We start from the raw sequence: 20731 nt of genomic DNA on the forward strand, positions 1-20731 counted from the left end.
GATGCTCTGGGGACCGGCAGGGCCTAGCAGAAGGATGGACTGGGCGAAATGTGTGTGACATTGTGCACTGTGTGCCACCCCCCTTCCCCCAACCTTGGGGGCAACCCAGAGCCACTGGAAGTTAGCAACCACAATTGGAGCCCTGCAGGCCTGAGGCTCGATGCTGCTTTGGGAGGCAGGTCTCGTTAAACTGTTTCCCTGCGTTCTATGGCAGCTCCAGGCAGGCTCTGCAAAAGAGGCTGAGCAGGAACGTGACAGCTTGGAGTCAAGCTTCTATCCTAGGAAGTGCAGGGAAGGAGTTGAGGTGTCATCGGGCGTTTATTTATTTACGTGCCCTGGAGCTGGTGAAAATTCTTATATCACTTGTAAGAATTAAACTGCAGAGCTGCATTTGTGCAGGCTTGAACACTTGAGTGCAGAAACATTCCAAGCAAACACATACACAGAGATATCCAGGTTTCTAGTCCATAAGGCTGAGAGGGTTGGCTTGAAAGTAGGTTAATGAAATCTCCAGAGCCAGCTGACCTGAGCTCTGATCTTAAATTTTCAGTCACTCAGATCACATGTAAAGAGCAGCAATAAGATGGTGTGTGATGTGTATTCTAAACCTGTGCATGCTTACTCAGAAGTAAGCCCCAACCGTTAAGTTTGATACAACCCATTCCTACGTGATTTTTCCCTATCAGACTTATCAGTATATCTGAAGGAGCGTCTCCACCATCTTTCTGCCCGGACACTGAGGTCCAGCTCCGAGGGCCTTCTGGCGGTTCCCTCACTGCAAGAGGCCAAGCTACAGGGAACCAGGCAGAGGGCCTTCTCGGTAGTGGCGCCCGCCCTGTGGAACGCCCTCCCATCAGATGTCAAAGCGATAAACAACTACCTGACATTCAGAAGATATCTGAAGGCAGCCCTGTTCAGGGAAGTTTTTAATATGTGACATTTTAGTGTATTTGTCATCTTTGTTGGAAGCCGCCCAGAGTGGCTGGGGAAACCCAGCCAGATGGGCGGGGTACAAATAATAAATAATAATAATAATAATAATAATAATAATAATTATGGCTGCATGAATTGTTAACTATTTGTCTGATCTGTCACAATTCAAGCAAGCAGCGTCTACTCTTTTTTCTTCTTCTTTTTAAAAGGTGGCAGCCAAGGTTGCCAACTGATAGAAAGGAAAGCATCTGGTCCCTGCTCTGGTGCCTTGAACCACAACATCTGCTGCTGAAAGCAGCCTCTGGAGCTCTGCATGGCGCATGAAGGGTTACGCTGATAGAGATCCGCAGGCGTGGTGCCTAGATCGGCCAGGCCATTTGAGAAGCTGATGAAGCCACTTCCTGTCCCCACCTTGCCCTTTCCTTGGGGGAAACTGGGGGTTGCTGCTCTCAGCTTGCAGGGAGAGGTGAGCTAAACGGGAATTTAAGAGGGAGGGGCCATTTGCAGGAAAGTTGGGAGAAACTGATAGAAAATCCCAGGAGATCGAGGTCCTCAGTGGCTGCAAAAGGACATAGGAAGCGCCTTTGAGTCAGACCAACAAGTCTGGTAACTGCTTTCCAGGAGAGGGGGGGTAGGTAGGAGGGAGGGAGGAAAATCTCTCCTGGATTGGGGAGGGGAATGCAAAAGTGTGGAGGAGGAAGCGTTGGATCCTGGAGTCCAAATTAGCCCTCTCATTTCTGAGCTAAGTTTCAATATACTGTTGCATACTGTTGTTTAATGCATAGAGCACTCTTCATGCTTTTGAAACCGCTGCATGGCATGTGGAGGGGAATTCAACAGGTGCGGCCTTCTTAATTGCCTCTCTAAGTTTGGGGTCTCTTCCTGTTGAATTTCTGCCTGTCTGGAAATGTTGAATACATGGGGCGCTTTTCAGTTGCTGCTGTTGTTTTTCGGTTGGCAAACTCCTTGGCAGATCAGAGCAGACTGCCGTTCAGACAAGGGCATCTTGAGTAAATGCAGAGCGGCAGAAGAGACTTGCGGCAACCTTTGAAAGCTAACAACAGTGTACCCACGGGCAAAATGCAAAAAGTACTGCCTGTGACAATTGAAAAGTTTTAAGTATATGCCATTAAAGATGAAATGACACAGTTAATTCTTCACAGCAACTGTAATTGTTGATAATGCAGTATTCGTAAGTATTGCTATTAACATTGGAAGTGGGACAGAACACCACTGGGTTGTTGCCAGCTAGGTCTACAAGTTCACTATATATTTAAAGCCGTATCGTCCCACTTTAAACAGTCATGGCTTCCACCAAAGAATCCTGGGAATTGTAGTATAGCTGCAATGCGCTATACGTAGGGCTGCCTCTGAAGATGGTTTGGAAACTTCAGTTGGTGCAGAATTGAGTGGCCAGGTTGCTCACCAGAATCAGTTAGTTTCCGGGCCCAATTCAAAGTGCTGTTTTTGACCTATAAAGCCTTAAATGGCTCAGGACCGCAACACCTCAAGGACCACCTCTTCCCATATGGACCTACTTGGACCCTGAGATCATCTTCTGAGGCCCTTCTTTGTGTGCCTCCTCCTCGAGAGGTTCGGAGGGTGGCAACACGAGGACAGGGACTTCTCTGCTGTGGCTCCCCATTTGTGGAATGCTCTCCCCAGGGAAGTTCGCCTGGTGCCTTCATTATATACCTTTAGGTGCCAGGCAAAAACATTTCTTTTTAACCAGGCCATTGGTTGACCTGATCAACATCCTATACCCTTTTAAAATGTGACTTTTTTGGTGGTGGTGGGTATTATTGGGTTATTGTTTTTATTTTGATTTTATATATTGTGATCTTTTTTGTGACCTGCCCTGAGACCTCCAGGTCTAGGGTAGTATATAAATTAAATTAAATTAAAACAAAACAAAACAAAAAACACAACACAACACAACACAACACAAAAGTTTCTTAAGGGTGCCGAGAGTGGTTAGGAAAGTTCCCTCACCGAGCTGCACTTTTCAGAGTGGTTTAACAATCAATCCATAATCCCAGGGAGCTCTGTAAATTGGAGCTCTGTGAGTGGAATAGGTAAAGGTAAAGGTACCCCTGACCGTTGGGTCCAGTCGGGGACGACTCTGGGATTGTGGCGCTCATCTCGCTCTATAGGCCGAGGGAGCCGGCATTTGTCTGCAGACAGCTTCCAGGTCATGTGGCCAGCATGACTAAGCCGCTTCTGGCAAACCAGAGCAGCGCACGGAAACACCATTTACCTTCCCGCCAGAGCAGTACCTATTTATCTACTTGCACTTTGACGTGCTTTCGAACTGCTAGGTTGGCAGGAGCAGGGACCAAACAATGGGAGCTCACCCCATCGCAGGGATTTGAACCGCCAACCTTCTGATTGGCAAGTCCTAGGCTCTGTGGTTTAGACCACAGTTCCACCTGCACAATGAAAGAACTTCATTTTCCAAGATTCTTTGCAGGAAGCCACGGCTATTTAAAGTGACACGATACTGCTTTAAAAGTATAGTGTAGATGTGGACTTAAGTTATATTCAGAGCAGGCCCTTTGAAAGGAATAAACCTAAGTTTGTCTTTTTGGTTAATGTCAATGGGTCTACTCTTGAGTAGCACTAACACCACTGACAGACTTGCGCTCTTTTTGTGTCCAGATCCTCGGTCGAATCCGTCGGTGCTTCACCTCGCTGAAGGAAATGGCCGAAGGGGAGAGGATAGCCAATCTGAAAACAGAGGAACAGGATCCGGCAGGCCCCAGGTTATGGGATGGCATGGAGGAAGGCACAAGCGAAGGCCCACCAGTTAAAAATTTGGTCGGCAGAGCCACGTTGGTTTTGACGGAGGAAGCGTCGCCGCAGGTTAAGCAGGAACCCAGCGAGGGTGTGCTCCAGCAATGCTGGGAAGGCCAGTGGCAGGCATTCCTGAAGGCTGTGCGGTCCCCTTGCTTGGGAGGGATCAATCTGCAGGTGCCCAGGCCTGCACCGAGGGAAGACATCAATGAATGTCAGGTCACCTCTGAGGGAGTGGCCAAAGCTGGCCAACGGCCCCGAGGAGAAAGCAGCGATGAGATCCTGGACTCGTCTGGAGAACAGGTCAAAGTAGAGGTTCTGGACAAGGACCCCGCGGACTTGGAGGTGCGACGGCGGCATTTCAGGCAGTTCCGCTATGAGAAAGCCAAGGGCCCCCGAGAAATCTTGAGCCGACTCCGGGAGCTTTGTCGCCGGTGGCTGAAGCCGGAGACACACACCAAGGAGCAGATCCTGGAGCTGGTGGTTCTGGAGCAGTTCCTGGCCATTCTGCCCCAGGGAATACAGGGCCAAGTCAGGGAGCAAGATCCAGAGACCTGCACCCAGGTGGTGACCCTCGTGGAGGATTTCCTGACGAGGCAGGAAGTCCAAGGAGATGCCAGGAGTTGGGATCAGCAGGTAAGGTCTGTACACTGCCAACAGCATCTTGAGAGCACCATGTGGGCTACCCCGGCTTAGATGTTTTTATGTACAATCTAGCAGTAGATGTGTTTTGTTAAATAAAAGTGGATCAGTGGGACTCCCGTGGCTGTTTCAGGTGCTGAGGCCTTCTGGAGAAACAGCTGCGAATTCCTGCGAGGCAAGCCAGGTTTCTCCCAACTTTTGGAAAGGGCAACTCTGCAGAGCGGCTGGTCAGGGAGGTGACAAAACTACAGACTTGACAGGTAAGGAATCTCCGCGCATGGAATATACTTGATGCTTTTCAACCCCTGGGGAATTTCCCCCTTCAGGAATTTCCTCGTCTCCCTTGTTTCTTTTTTTTTTTATAAATGTTTTATTAAGTTTTACATAAGAAATAAGGCAACAGAAAGTAAACAACAACACAGCAAAAATAGAAAAATACAGTAAAACACAAACACAAAACAGCGAAAAATATCAAAAAAGAAAAACAAAAAATAAAGACAATTTTATCCTCATTATATTCCTTGCATTAACTTATTTCTCCGACCTTCCCAGACCTCCCTTCTCTGTATTCCAAATCATATATTCAATCAGCAAATTCCTTCCCTCTGTCTTAATTTAATTTTGTCTTAATTTTAATATCTTAATATAACTTAATTTTCTTATATCTTAAAATATTGGGTCTTTTTTAATCTTTAAACTTTGTTTCTTAAGCCCAGCTCTCACTGAGGTGCTCTGCCTGCATCAGTTCAGACCATGTGCCAGACAAAATAAAAAAAGAGGAAATGGCTTTCTTTTTAAAAAATTGTTTTTATTTATTTACAATATTTCTTTATTTATTAGATTCCATTTCTGAATCTGTTCCCCCCAAAATATTTACGCGGTGTTACAGTAAAAGCATTAACCATTAAAACAGTTTAAAAGAATTCCATACATATAAACAATTTTTAAGACTACCGGGGGGGGGGGATACCCCAAAACTTAATTACTATTGTGTTCGTAAGTCACTTTAAGTAATTTTTATGAGTAAAACAATTAGTAAATAATAATAATAATAATAATAATAATAATAATAATAATAATAATAATAATAAATATATTCACAATAGCTTTTAATAGTTTTATTGTATGATACAGCAGTATACAAGTATTTTTTCTAAATAAAAAATAAACAGGGAGTTACCGGTATATTACATGTCTAATTAGAGACATAATGGTTATCAATGCTGTCCAGTAAACAACACTGTAATATATTAAGACAATACCAACTTATGTTCAAAACAATATTCTTTGAAAACATTATATTTAGATCATTCCTTTCTGGTAATGTCTTAATTTTTTTTTTTTTTTTTTACTGTGATCAATGATTTCCCCCCGTCTTGTCACAAAACTATCACGCCTCTGTTCCCTTCCCTCCCCCCGCCCTTAACTCTAATCTAATGAGTCAGTTTAGCTATTGTAGCTGTGTAAAAATGGACACAATATGGGAATTGCTCATTTGACCATTGTTTACTGTTGCAGGTGACCAGCAAGTGCATGAGAAGGAGGGGATGGGCCTTCAAAAGGAACGTTCTGAGCAAGTGGAACCAAACGATGCAACCTTGAGAAGAGAAAAGGGTTTCAGGAAGTACAGGAAGGGAATAACATTTGGGAGTCAGCAGGAAGTGGAAAGAGAACCAAAGAGAACTCTAGAGAAAACTGTTCCCTGTCTGGAGGATAACGAGGATGGGGAAGAAAACAGGGGCCAGCTTCATGAGAGGCAAACAACCTGTGTGGATCCCAAGAGAAGCTTCCGGCCCACTCTTAACCATCAGAGAATCCCCACTGGAGAGAAACCCTATAAGTGCTCTTTCTGCGGGAATAGCTTCACTCGGACGTGGGACCTCCTGGTACACACGAGGATCCACACCGGGGAGGCCCCATATAAGTGCTCCTACTGTGGGAAAAGCTTCAGCCGCGGTTCACTCTTCAGGGAACACGTGAGAACTCACACGGGTGAGAGGCCCTACAAGTGTTCGCACTGCGGGAAGAGCTTCAACCGGAAACGCTACCTTATCACTCATGAGAGAATCCACACGGGGGAGAACCCGCCTCTGTGCCTTTATTGTGGGAAAAGCTTCTCTCAGAGGGCCAGCCTCATTGCCCACGAGAGGAGCCACACAGGGGAAATCCCGTACAAATGCAGTCACTGTGACAAAAGTTTCTCCCAGAAGTCCAAGCTCGTCATACATGAGAGGACCCACACGGGAGAGACTCCCTTCAAGTGCCCTGAGTGTGGGAAAAGCTTCAGCCAAAAGGGGAACCTTAGGACACACATGAGAATCCACACTGGAGAGAAGCCTTTCAAATGCCTGCTTTGCATGAAAAGCTTCTCTCAGAGGGCCAAACTCCTTGTACACGAAAAAATGCATACCGAAGCATTTGGTACAACGGAGGGGACTACGTAGGTTTTGTAGGAGAATTGAGGTTAAGACAAATTTGTGAGAGGATAAACTGCATGACTCTGAATGGCAGTGGTTGGGGAATGATTTCGGGGAGCTGTTGTTGCTTTGTCCTGCTTTTGGGCTTCTCATTGGGGCATCTGCTTGGCCATTGTGAGGAACAAGATTCTCACGAAGATGGGCCTTTGCTCTGATCCTACAGGATTCTTCTTGTGTCAATTTTGAGCCGGAAATTTCCCCATGAAAATTTCACCTCCTTCTCCTGGGTGGCAATAAGTAGCGCACAGGCGGCTCTGGCCATTGGCTGTGCTGGGTGTTGCTGATGGGAGCAGGCATCCCAATAACCCGCGGAAGCTCCTCGCCCAATCTCCTTGATCCCCAGCCCCTGATCTGTTGAACCAAACTAGACTTGATGGGAGTATATTGTGCTCCAGGAGGCTTGGTTTGGTCAGAATCTAGTGTATACTTCCAAAGTAGTGTACACTGGCTGCCCCAAAGCATCCTGGGAACTGTCATTTTAGGACATTGACAGCTTCTATGGACCCACTCACAGAACTACCATGCCCATAGTTTTCTGCCAAGAGGGACTGAGTGTTTAAAATACTCAGGGGATTGTAGGTCTGCGAACGGGAGGGAATACCCACACTACACAGTACGACATTTTGTGGCAGGCGCCATGTCTGGTTTAGCCACTTATGGGTATAGTAGTGTGGTATGGCTTGTGGGTGTGAGGGGCTGGTAGTCCTCCAGACGATATTTGGACTTCCAGGGCTGCCGCTGAGGCAAAACAGCGGTGCTGCTTCACCCTCAACGAGTCCTGCCACACACACCTGCTGAGGGTGACTCCCTGTGTCCCCCACAGATGACACTGCCAACTCCAATGGTGCCATTCCTCCCCTCCCCCCCAAGACAAAGGGAAGAAAATGGAGACTGAAAAGGCTGCGGTGGATGGGGCACAATGGAGTAGGCCGCAACAGTGGCAGATCAGGAGAATGGTTCACTCCTCGTGGGCCTGGATCTTCTGCCCCACCTCTGAGCCTCATATCCTGAGGCAAGACTCATGGATGGGGCAGCCCCTAGGCAGCATAACCTGCAGTTTGGCATTATGGAAACTAGGAGAGCCACAGCTGGAGGGCTGCAGATTCCCCGCCCCTGGCTTAAAGATACTTCCGTATAACAGGCATAACAAACACTGCTTTTCCCCCAGTCCAAACTAATAGCTTTTATTTCCATTAACCTGACCACCGGTATAGTGTAAGTCAGGGACGGGAAACCCCTGGCGCCCCAGATGTGGCAGGACTCCAGCTCCCATCCTCCTTGATCATTGGCCATGGTGGCTGCAGGGGCTGATGGGAGTTGGAGTCCCAGCACCATCTGGGGGGCCAAAAGGTTCCGCAGACCCTGATCTAAAGTGATTTGGGCTCTGGAAATGTCAAAGTAAAACTTACGCTTCTTAGCGTTCTGCCTCTGTTCTCCATCCACGAGATCCAAGGAAGCTGAACGCAGAAAGATTTGGGGCATGTAAATGAAAGCACTTGGTCACACACCATTGGCAAGGGCCGTGTTACCTCATAAATTGGCACTGGGGTGGTGCACAGCGAAGAGTTTAAAGCAAAGTTGTTGAATGAATCACATTCATCAAATAAATGTGCATAGAAGAAAAAGAAATGCTCTAAAGGGAGAAAAGACAATCTTTCTTCTGAGATTATTCATATATATGAGGCATTTCAGGAATGCCTCTCGAAAGATGGCGCTTGCTGTCTTCAGTTTTTATATGCATGCATTGAGCATAATAAAAGCATTTATCTAAACTGGCCTTACTATTAGCTCAACATTTCTTTTAAGCTTCCAGTCCTATAGATTTTTATCCCCATTCTTGGCTTCTGCCTCTTAGGGACAACCCAGCCCTCCACCATCCAATGTTGTAATGTTGTCAGGTGATTGACACCTGCCAAAAGTCCTTTGTGCAGCTCTTCCCAACATCCAGTTGGGTTCTGGGCAGAGCTGGGCAATGGAGCTTTGCAAAACCCCTTTACGTCCTTCCCAGCTACCTACCCTTTTACCTGCTCCACGGTAGACATCCGGCTGTAGGACAGCTGGGCGGGGCTTGCTCCAAAGACCCAGCAGGCTAAACAAGGAAACCTGGGCAGCTGGATTAGACCTGAGCTCCAGATGTTCCCCAACCCCTTGTTGCTGGATGCATCCAAAATAATGCTCCACACACAGAGTAGCGGAGGGGGAAATGCTGTATTTTTATTATGAAAACAAACCCCTTACCAATAGGATCAAAGACAATTTTTAAAGCTCCCTGCTGGAGGTTTTGCAACTTGTGGCATGAATGAAGTCCTGGTCAGATCTACCTCGGGGCTGTGAGGTGCCCACAGAGGGATAGAAATGTATAAAGCCCTTCTGGAGCACACCTTGCCATGGTTTTCTTCCAAGAGCAAAGACGCAGGTAACTTTGGAAACTCGCAAGCAAGGCTTCCAGGTGGAAGCTCTCCCTTCTCTGGCTCCATGCTGGATGGGCAAAGGTGGCTTGCTGGGCCTCTCCACCTGCTGCTCTGAACATTCACTCAACACACCCCTGAGCCACCTTGCTCCACACCCTCCTTGAGTGTTTATGCCTGGCTGGAATGTGTCCTTGCTTGCTACCCTGGAAGGAGGCTAGAGTGGGGTGTAAGTCTTAAGGTAAAGGTAAAGGTACCCCTGCCCGTACAGGCCAGTCTTGACAGACTCTAGGGTTGTGCGCCCATCTCACTCAGAGGCCGGGGGCCAGCGCTGTCTGGAGACACTTCCGGGTCACGTGGCCAGCGTGACATCGCTGCTCTGGCGAGCCAGAGCCACACACGGAAACGCCGTTTACCTTCCCGCTAGTAAGCGGTCCCTATTTATCTACTTGCACCCGAGAGTGCTTTCGAACTGCTAGGTTGGCAGGCGCTGGGACCGAGCGACGGGAGCGCACCCCGCCACGAGGATTCGAACTGCTGACCTTTTGATTGGCAAGTCCTAGGTGCTGAGGCTTTAACCCACAGCGCCACCCGTGTAAGTCTTACAATCATAGAATTGTATGTAGAGTTGGAAGGGACCCCGAGGATCATCGAGTCCAACCTCCTGTGATGCAGGAATATGCAGCTGTCGCTGACGGGGATTGAACCTGCAACCTTGGCATTATCAGCCCCTCGCTCTAACCAGCTGTAGAAACTAGCCTACTCGCCCCCCCCCCCTACTTTTGCTTCTGGGCCCACTCACCCCTGGCATGCGACTTCCTGATAAATTTGCTCAGAAGGGAATTCAGCCTTCTGGCCGGAAAAAAACCCCACCCTCTTGGGCTACAGCGTCAACCAATCAGCAGAGGTACACTGCCTTGGAATATGGTTGCTCCACTTTTCTGAAGCTTTTGTCTGCTTTGGACTCTTTCTGCCAATCAATTCCTTTGCACCGTCCTGGAATCTAGGGCAGGGGTCAGCAAACATTTTCAGCAGGGGGCCAGACCACTGTCCTTCAGGCCTTGTGGAGGGCCAGACTATATTTTGGAAAAATATATATATATGGATGAATCCCTATGCCCCACAAATAACCCAGAGATGTATTTTAAATAAAAGGACACATTCTACTCATGTAAAAACACACTGATTCCTGGACCGTCCGCAGGCCGAATTTAGAAGGTGATTGGGCCTGATCCGGCCCCCGGGCCTTAGTTTGCCTACCCACGATCTAGGGCTTAGAAAGGGAATACTAGAAAACTGCAACATGGACCTTGCCCAGATATCAGCTTCATATAAGCAAATGTGTTAAACCACCAACGCAAGAAAAACAAAGAGGCAAACAAATTTTATTGCAATGTGAGCAAACTTTTGAGAGTTAAGCTTTATAACACAGGTTTTTTTCCTTCCTTTGTTGTGCCCTTTCCCAATTAAGTAAAACGTTGCTCATTTTTAAAGTATCTTCCTGGGATTTTATTATTCCCTCTCCCACATTAACAGTGTCCCATTTTGCTTTTTTGGTGCCCATTCCCTCCTTGCAGCCATTGGCTGAGCCCCTGTGAGGTCACAGAGGGGGACTGACCAGCTACAGAACGTTGGCAATAATCAAACTTCTGCTGAGATGATGAACAGGATATCGGCTGGGCTGTAAGAAAATTCTAGGGAACAGGAATGGTGTGAAGCTCTGGGGGGAAAGTGAGTTTTGGAGGCTGGGAAGGCAAAGCACAGAGGCCAGTCTAATCTGTTCAGTGTGTCAGTCTTCTTCAACCAGGCAACCTTGAGATGATTTGGACTACAGCTGGGGCTGATGAGAGATGGACAGCATCAAGCTGGTGAATGTTGTGGCACATTAATCGCATGGAACCCTCTCATGGTCTGCATAGATTGTTTTTGTAATTATTTGGTATATGTAACTACAACCCGAAAACACTGGATTCTAGAAGGTGGTTCGTTAAAAAACACCAAATCATTTCCCACTAACCTTTTGAAGCTGTGCTCTGGCTTTTGATTTTTTTTTAATAAAAAACAAAAACCATTTTGAATGCAGCACAAACAAATAGTCTGCGCCGGTTGCACCATGGAGGCAGCCTAGAAAATACCGTATTTTTTGCTCTATAAGACTCACTTTTTCCCTCCTAAAAAGTAAGGGGAAATGTGTGTGCGTCTTATGGAGCGAATGCAGGCTGCGCAGGTATCCCAGAAGCCAGAACAGCAAGAGGGATTGCTGCTTTCGCTGCGCAGCGATCCCTCTTGCTGTTCTGGCTTCTGAGATTCAGAATATTTTTTTTCTTGTTTTCCTCCTCCAAAAACTAGGTGCGTCTTGTGGTCTGGTGCGTCTTATAGAGCGAAAAATACGGTGCTTGTTCTGCGACTAAGATTCCAAGGGTGCCCTCGACTATGTTAATGCCTTGCAGAAAACATAGCAGCTGGTTTGCAGAAGAATACAGTGGTACAATGGTACCTTGGTTCCTGAAGGGCTTTGCTCCCAAACAAATTGGCTCCCAAACCCGGAAGTAAGTGTTCCGGTCTGCGAAAGTTTTTCAGAAGCTGAACATCCAATGTGGCTTCCGCTTGAGTGCAGGAAGCTCCTGCAGCCAATTGGAAATTGTGCCTTGGTTTTTGAACGGTTTCGGAAGTCGAATGGACTCCAGGAATGGATTAGGTTCAAGAACCAAAGTACCACTGTATCCCCTACCCAGAGCCTCCTGATGCTGAATCAAGACCCTCAGGGCCATAAACTACGACTGTCAACTTTTGAAGCAGCCTGTTGGTGTGCCTTTAAGACATGCTGTTCTGCAGCAAAGTCCACAGGACCACCAAGTTTAACTGCAGGGCATCTGCCCACCTCCACCCACGTAAACCCTGGTCAGACCTGGGCTCCTCCAGGCAACCTGTTTCTTCAGCATTCATTCCGGTTTGCTTACACAGAGGTCAGACTACGCCTGGCCTTTACTGAGCATTGGTTCTGCAGAGGAATGCCCTACCTAGAGAGGCCAGGAATCAAACCTGAGATCTGCATGTAAAAGCAGATGCTCTACCTCTGAGTTTCGGTCTATTTTCTTAAAGACTAAGTGAGATCCCAGTCCTTCTAAATGAGAGCTGCTTAAACAAAGGACGCTGCTTCATTCTGTGGCAGACCACTGGTCCATCGAGCTTAGCATCGTTGACGCTAACTGGAGATGTCAGAAATTGAACGCACACGCTCTACCACTGAGATGCAGCCCTTCCCATATAGCCCAGAACACTTTTCATAGGATTGCAGAGTCAGAAGGGACCACATGGGTCATCTAGTCCAACCCCGGCCATGCAGGAACCCTTTGCCCAACATGCAGCTCGAACCTACAATTAAGAGTCTCGTGCCACCACAGCCTGCCGTTTGATGAGTTGCGAATGATAGTTCTGTCCCAGTGTCATTCAGTCGCAGCATTTACAGAACTTCTTCTCAATCCTACGCATCCTCAGCCTGTTTCTATCACAGTTGGGAATTCTAAGGGTTTCCTCCTTCCCTTCCTTTTTCCCGGACAAAGAATGTTTTCGAGCTCTGCACGGAGCTTCCCGCCCAACTCCTAAGCTTCTACGGGGCTCCCCTCTTGCCCAGATTCGCTGAGGTTTAGGAAAATCAGATACCCCAAGGTGGCTTTTCCTACGCTGTTGATTTTGATGTGGCTCTTCCGGTGCGAGGTGAGGCCCGCCCTCTGGCTGAAGCGCTTCCCGCACTCAGCGCACTTGTAGGGCTTCTCCCCCGTGTGGATCCTCACGTGGGTCATAAGGTTACCCTTCTGGCTGAATGTTTTCCCGCAGTCTGAGCACTTGTAAGGGTTCTCCCCCGAGTGGATTCTCTTGTGAGCAATGAGGTTCCACTTCCGGTTGAAGCTCCTCCCGCAGTCGGAGCATTTGTATGGGGTTTCCCCTCGGTGGATTCTCCGGTGCCCCGCCAGGTACCGCTTTTGGTTGAAACTCTTCCCACACTCGGAGCATTTATAGCGCCTGTCCCCCGCGTGGCTCCTCTCCTGTGGGACGAGGAGGCCTGGGCTCGGAGAAAAGGCCGAGGACTTGAACGGTTTCTCGTCCCCGGCGACTGCTTCCTGCTTAAGGATGCCTTGGCTCGGCCGGAAGCTTCCGTTGGTGCCGCTGTGCGGTTTCACCTCCACACAATCCTGGGCTTTGGGTTCCTTCCTGTGGAAGCCGCCTTCCCAACAGGCCACAGCTCCACCCCTTCTACTTTCAGGGTCCTGCTTGCCTGCCAGCGCCTTCTGACCCAACAGCACAGTTCCCTCCTCGTAATTCTGGAAGACCAAGCCGATTCTCATGGATGCATCGTGCGGCTCCACCTGGTCGGAGCCTTCCTGGCGATGAAGGTTATCTCCCACCTGCTGGTCAGCTGCGGAGATAAGAAGAGCTTATTATACAGAGGCAAAATGCTCAGAACTGCAGTATCTCAAGGACCACCTCTTCCCATATGAACCGTCCCGGAGCCTGTGATCGTCAATTGAGGCCCTTATTCGTGTGGCCTCCTCCACAAGAGGTCCAGAGGGTGGTAACATGAGAAGGGGCCTTTTCTGTGGTGGCTCCCTGTTTGTGGTGTGCTCTCCCTAGGGAGGTTCACCTGGTGCCTTCATTATGCATATTTAGGCACCAGGTAAAAACTTTCCTCTTCAGCCAGGCCTTTGGCTGATTGACATCTGATGCCTATTTAAATGTGTTATGGGAGCAGGGATTACATACATACATACTTTTATTACGGTCAAAAACCACCTCAAAAAGCACAACTGGGACAGCTTTCACAAGAATAAAAAATACATTTAAAACATTGTACAACAACAGCTTGAAGATTAAAATCTGAGATAAATGCAGGGATTATTGGTTTGTTTTTGTTGTTCTTTTTATAATGTACCGTATTTTTTGCACCATAACACTCACTTTTTTCCTCCTAGAAAGTAAGGGGAAATGTCTGTGCGTGTTATGGAGCGAATGCCTGCGGGTGGCGGGGGGGGGGGGGATCTGCTGCAGTCGTGAGCAGAGGATCCATGTTTTCCCTTCCTTCCCTCCTCCGTGGTTACAATGCATGGATCCACATGGATCCTCAGGATTTTTGCATTGGGCTACTCCAAACTCACTGTCAGATCACATGTCTGTGGCCACAGCATGAACCACAAAAATCATATATCCACTATTTTGTTTAGAATATTTTTTTTCTTGTTTTCCTCCTCTAAAAACTATGTGCGTGTTATGGTCTGGTGCGTGTTATAGAGCGAAAAATACGGTATTTTGTGGTTTTTTATATCGTAATTTTACGTTGTGAACCGCCCTGAGATCTACAGATGAAGGGATGTCTAATAATAATAATAATAATAATAATAATAATAATAATAATGCTGCACCCACCACTGGGATGCAGGTCTCAAGAGGTTGCCCAGGAGAGAGTTCAAACCCCCAGGCTGGAAAAGTTTTCCCACCCCCTGATCAAACAGCCCCTCCGTGTTCACCATTACTGAGTTGGTTTTCCTCCTTGCTCTGATCCTGCTTGGCTATTCTGCAGAGCTGCCTGTTCCAAGTGTCGGACAGGATCTGGTCCACTTCAGAGGAATTCACAGCCACCTCCGCAAAAGGTGGTGCTGGCAGCTGAAAGAGAGCAGGGAGACGGATGGACAGACATTAAGAACATACATTGAAAACCTAAGAACGGAGCTAGATACCGGGTAAATGGCCCATCTAAGCCCAGCATGCTGTTCTCACAGTGGCTCACCAGATGCCTGTGGGAAACCAGCAAGCAGGATTCGAACACAAGACCCCCCTGCCTCTCCTCCTTACAACCGGCGGTACGTGAATAATAATGAAGTGATGTTTAGAATTGTTACACCCTTGCTCCTCCAGGTGCACTGGCAGACAGCTCCAAGGGGGGTGTTTACGGACACTGCTGAGGCCACATTTGGGAAAGCAACTATTTTACGTGTGGCGCCTTCACCACCACAGCCATTGTTTCCCTGCCCACCCGCACTCCCTGGTGGCCATCAGGCTGTTAATAAATGAGATGGGGAACCAGATGCTGCTGCTCACCTACATTTTGCCTATTATGTGTGAGTGTTACTACAGTGGTGCCCCGCAAGACGAATGCCTCGCAAGACGGAAAACCCGCTAGACGAAAGGGTTTTCCGTTTTGGAGGTGCTTCGCAAAACGAATTTTCTATGGGCTTGCTTCGCAGGACGAAAATGTCTTGCGAGTTCTGCAGGTTTTTCCCCCCTCCCCCCCTTTTCCCCCAGTCCCTAAGCCGCTTAACAGCTGTTAGCTAAGCCGCTTGACAGCTGATGGCTAAGCCGCCTAACAGCTGATCTAAGCCGCTTATCAGCTGATCTAAGCCGCTAATAGCCTTTTAGCAGCTAATCCGCTAATCCTTTAAACCTTTAATAGCCGCTAATAGCCTTTTAGCAGCTAATCCGCTAATCCCTTAAGCCTTTAATAGCCGCTAATAGCCGCTAAACTGCTAATAGCGCTAATAGCGCTAATAGCGCTAATCCGCTAATGGGCTTGCTTCGCAAGACGAAAAAAACCGCAAGACGAAGAGACTGGCAGAACGGATTCTTTTCGTCTTGCGAGGCACCACTGTATAATACAGTGGTACCTCGTGTTACATACGCTTCAGGTTACAGACTCCGCTAACCCAGAAATAGTACCTTGGGTTAAGAACTTTGCTTCAGGATGAGAACAGAAATCGTGCGGCGGTGGTGCGGCAGCAGCAGGAGGCCCCATTAGCTAAAGTGGCATCTCAGGTTAAGAACAGTTTCAGGTTAAGAACGGACCTCCGAAATGAATTAAGTACTTAACCCGAGGTACCACTGTAGTAATAATGGCAACCCTAGAAGAGGGCCTTTTCTGCGGTGGCTCCCCGCTTGTGGAATGCTTTCCCCAGGGAGGCTCGCCAGGTGCCTTCCTTACATATCTTTAGGTGGCAGCAGGGGTGCCAACCTGAATAAAATATTGGTTGGGGGTGTCAGGTAAGCCCTGCTCCACATAATTGATCATAAGACATGGCATACACACACCATTTGAATGGCACTGCCCATCAACTTTAGGGGGGCCCAGACCCCTGAAATATTTTATGGGGGGCCAAAAAGACCTTAGCTCCTAGACGTTGGCTCCTATGGGCACCAGACAAAAACATTTATCTCTCCCCAGGCCTTTGGCTCTTAACTATCTATGGCAGGGGTCTGCAACCCGCGGCTCCGGAGCCGCATGTGGCTCTTTTACACCTTTGCCGCGGCTCCGGGGCAGATACTAGCGAGGGGAGGAGGCGCATTGTGCGCCCCGACACTCCCCACTGTGGTGGGCGCTGTACTGGCTGTGACGTCGCATGGGGCAGTGCGTGCGTTAGTCACGCACCGTCCCGACGTCACCTTCCCGCCCGCCCGCTACATTGTAAGGGGCATGTACGCTGGTCACTGCATTGAAAGGGGACATGTACGCTGGTCACTGTTTTGAAGGGGAGTGAAGAACACACACACAAAAAAAGGTAACTTGTTAATTTAACGTTTATTTCTATGAGGAGGAGTAATTCTGAGGGGTCAAACAAAGAAATAATAAAAAGTGACAAAAAAGTTATTTTTATAATCACGAGTTTTGTGGCTCCCAGTTTTTTTTTCTTCGGAAACGGGTCCAAGTGGCTCTTTTTGTCTGAAAGGTTGCAGACCCCTGATCTATGCAAGGGAAGGATGTTTCGTTGTGTTGCTTAAAATGCTGTAAGCCGCTTTGAGTTTCTACAGCAAAAAAGCAACCGATCAATTTAGTAAATAATAAATCAAGCAACACACAAACTGGGTTGCCTCCAAACCCAACCCACACCATCGAGGCCTCTCACCTGCTGCCTGCATCTCTTGCCGTTTTGCCGCCCCATCAGGAAGCCTTCTGCCAGGGCCACTGCCTGGGCACAGCTCTCTGGCTCGCTCTCGCGTACCCAGCTCTGCATCTCCAGGGGCAGGATGATCAGGAACTGCTCCAGGATCAGCAGCTCCAGGATCTGCTCCTTGCTGTGCCTCTCAGGTGTCAGCCACTGACAGCAGAGCTCCCGGAGCCTTTGGCAAACCTCGCGGGGCCCTTTGGCCTCCTGGTAGCAGAAGTGGCGGAAGCGCTGGCGCCGTGTCTCTGGCCGCAGGGCCCCCTCGCTCGTGGCCTCCTCCTTCACCTTCACGAAGAAGTCCAGGCTTCGGTAGACCTTCTGGGCTTCGCCGCCGAGGCCCGGCACAGCCTGGGTCACCCAGCCACCCTTCGGCCACTGCGCGGCATTGGCAACACCTTGGAACGAGGCCTGGATTTCCTTGGCCTCCTCCCCAGAGACGGAATGAGGCTGTGATCCGGAGTCTGGGGCCTGCGCGCTCTGCAAGAACTGCTGCCACTGGGTCTCCCAGTGCTGCTGCTGCTGCTGCAGCCCCTCCTCTGGCTCCCGCTTGATCTGGGGTGGGAGATCCTTGCTCACGAAGGTCCCGATGCTCCCCACATGGGCCACTTGCGGGACTCTCTGTCCTTCCCCCCGCATCCCCTGCCACAATTTGGAGCCGGCCGTGTCCTGCTCCTCCATTTTCAGAGGCTCTGGGGTGCCTGCAGCTAGCTGCGTCCCCCTGCTTCTCTTTCAAACAATTCCAGTCTCCCGCTTCCAATGCGGGACAGCCTCCGATGTCTTAACCCTCTAGAGATAAGGGGCTTCTCTTGGAGTCACAATCAAGGGTCTCCCATTTGGTTCTCAGGAAGGTAGATGCGCTTCTCCTAAATAGGAAGAGAGACAAAGGTGGGGGGAGAGAGAGAGAGAGAGAGAGAGAGAGAGAGAGAGAGAGAGAGGGAGAATAAGAATGGTAAATAGTAAGCCCCACAGGGCAGTGATAGCTGCAGAGCAAAAGAACATAAGAAGTGGATTTGTAAAGACTTTGTTTTTCTGGCTGAAGTGTTTGTAAAAGCTGAAAATCAAAAATTAAAATTAAAAAAGGAAGAATCCTGCTCTGGTTTACAACGCATTAAAACACCAAATGAACCAATCCAGAGCAGGCATAGGCAAACTCTGGCCCTCCAGATGTTTGGGACTATAATTCCCATCATCCCTGACCACTGATCCTGTTAGCTAGGGGTGATGGGAACTGTAGTCCCAAACATCTGGAGGGCCAGAGTTTGCCTATGCCCGATCCAGAGTAAAACAAATTCAAGCTTCAAGGAAAGTATTTCAGATCCTTCTCTAAAGACATTCTGTTCTGCCCATATTTATTTACCAACTTAATTTATAGATCTGCCCCATAGCAGAAGTTCCCCAGGAAGCCAGGATGTTGTTGTGGTTAGAGCAGTGTTTCCCAAACTTAGGTTTCCAGCTGCTTTTGAACTACAGTTCCCATCATCCCTGACCACTAGTCTTGCCAGCTAGGGATGATGGGAGTTGTAGTCCAAAAACAGCTGGAGACCAAAATTTGGGAGACGCTGGGTTAGAGTGTCGGAAAAGGACCTGGGAGATCGGCGTTCGAATCCCCACTCAGTCATGAAGCTGACTGGGTGACCTTGGGCCAGTCGCAGCCTCTTTACCTACCTCACAGAGTCGTTGTGAGGATCAACTGGGGGTGTGTGTGTGAACCATGTACTCCTTGGATAAAAAGGCGGGATATAAATGCAATAAACAAGATCTTCTCCTTAAGAAAGCTGGGGGGGGGCAGCCAGATGGAGATGTCAGTCGTCAGCCTGGCACCCAGAGATCTCCACATGGTCATGACTGGACCTATGCCAGTAGCAAACTGTGCCAGGCAGCTGGCTAATTTCTAACACTGCTCACAACGCCTGCAGGTTTCAAGCAAGACCCTGTCCTCCATGAATTTGTCTAATCCTCTGTTGAAGCCCTCCAAGTGTCACTGTCTCCTAGACTCCAGCTCCCTATCCCACTGGTTTTCAAGGGGGGCAAAATCTCGCCTTTGCAGGTTTCCACCATCAAAAAAAGTAAGATCATGGCCACTGGGCCCATCACCTCCTGGCAAATAGAAGGGGAAGAAATGGAGGCAGTGAGAGATTTTACTTTCTTGGGCTCCATGAGCAGATGGTGACAGCAGCCACGAAATTAAAAGACGTCTGCTTCTTGGGAGAAAAGCAATGACAAACCTAGACAGCATCTTAAAAAGTAGAGACATCACCTTGCCAACAAAGGTCCGTATAGTTAAAGCTATGGTTTTCCCAGTCGTGATGTATGGAAGTGGACCATAAAGAAGGCTGATCGCTGAAGAATTGATGCTTTTGAATTATGCTGCTGGAGGAGACTCTTGAGAGTCCCATGGACGGCAAGAAGAACAAACCTCTCCATTCTGAAGGAAATCAGCCCTGAGTGCTCACTGGAAGGACAGATCGTGTAGCTGAGGCTCCAATACTTTGGCCACCTCATGAGAAGAGAAGACTCCCTGGAAAAGACCCTGATGTTGGGAAAGATGGAGGGCACAAGGAGAAGGGGACGGCAGAGGACGAGATGGTTGGACAGTGTTCTCAAAGCTACCAGCATGAGTCTGACCAAACTGCGGGAGGCAGTGGAAGACAGGAGTGCCTGGCGTGCTCTGGTCCATGGGGTCACGAAGAGTCGGACATGACTAAATAACAACAACAACAACAACAACAAGCCACAGATTTGGAGGTCAGACCTAAGCGAAATTGAAGTGTCAGGGTTTTGTGTTCCTCTCCCCCCCCCCCTATTGTTGCATCTCTCAGCAGGCTGTTCTCCTCTCTCCTCTTGCAAAAGTTGTTTCGCCCCTTTGCAGCCCAGGGTTCCCTTTGCAGCAGCTGCTGCTGTTCCTTTGTGCCCCCCTGGAAATTATTTCTCAGCTTTCAATGCCCCCCGCCCCCCACTTTTTGCACTCACCTCTCCTTGGCTGGCTTAGCAATGCTCTCTGCGCTGTGCATGGCCCATGAATAAGGGCACTTCTGACCCAGACTTCCTCTCAGCAGCCTGAGAAATATATATTTATATTTTATTTCATTTTTTAAAAAAGCCAGTTTCCCACCAGGGCTCTCTTAGAAAGTGGGGTTTGAGGGGGGGGAGGAAGTGGCTTCACAATTCCTGATACTTCCCTTCTGACATTGCCCGGCGTTGCTAGGAATCGCGGTTGCACTCGGTAGATTTAACCTTTTCCAAACAGGCCTGGGCTGCTTTTCTGTGAGCTTTCTCGGGCAAAAACAGGGCTGGGGAATCCTGCGGGTCGTCAGATGTTGCTTGGACTACAGCTCCCAGAATTCCTGGCCATTGGGCCATGCCTGCTGGGGGATGATGGGAGTTGTAGTTCATTAACACCTGGAGGGTCACAGGAAAGAGCTGTCCTTGGGCTTCTATCCCTCCTTTCTATCTGTATCAGATTCGAAATTGTTTTTGGAGATGAAAGCGTTTTTTACGTATATATTTTTAATCATTGTAATGGTTTGAATATAAAATTGTGCCATTGTTT

The 20731-nt window shown here is 48.6% G+C and overlaps 2 protein-coding genes across 4 annotated transcripts; one reads left to right on the top strand and one right to left on the bottom strand.

Moving 5' to 3' along the window:
- The first annotated feature begins 1185 nt into the window (after positions 1–1185).
- LOC310670332 (uncharacterized protein) lies at positions 1186–8622 on the top strand. 3 transcript variants are annotated; one of them, XM_083425520.1, is made up of 4 exons: positions 1186–1399; positions 3592–4362; positions 4502–4628; positions 5887–8622. In XM_083425520.1, exons 1-4 carry the CDS (start codon positions 1322–1324, stop codon positions 6810–6812), a joined length of 1902 nt encoding a protein of 633 aa, XP_083281646.1. In that variant the 5' UTR covers positions 1186–1321; the 3' UTR covers positions 6813–8622. The 3 variants fall into 3 exon arrangements, with proteins under 3 accessions (XP_083281646.1, XP_083281647.1, XP_083281648.1); XM_083425521.1 differs by lacking the exon at positions 1186–1399 and adding an exon at positions 1406–1539; XM_083425522.1 differs by lacking the exon at positions 1186–1399 and adding an exon at positions 1406–1534.
- A 1999-nt stretch (positions 8623–10621) lies between these two features.
- Positions 10622–20493, bottom strand: LOC310670432 (zinc finger protein 500-like). Its single transcript, XM_083425793.1, has 5 exons — positions 20152–20493; positions 17143–18044; positions 14776–14911; positions 11662–13670; positions 10622–11401 (listed from the first exon to the last, which is right to left on the bottom strand). The coding sequence occupies exons 2-4, from the start codon at positions 17857–17859 to the stop codon at positions 12856–12858; spliced, it is 1668 nt and encodes a 555-aa protein (XP_083281919.1). The 5' UTR covers positions 17860–18044; positions 20152–20493; the 3' UTR covers positions 10622–11401; positions 11662–12855.
- Positions 20494–20731: the final 238 nt, after the last annotated feature.

This window comes from Podarcis tiliguerta (genome assembly GCF_965153285.1).
Source record: "Podarcis tiliguerta genome assembly, chromosome: 2".
NCBI classification, from domain to species: Eukaryota; Metazoa; Chordata; class Lepidosauria; order Squamata; family Lacertidae; genus Podarcis; species Podarcis tiliguerta.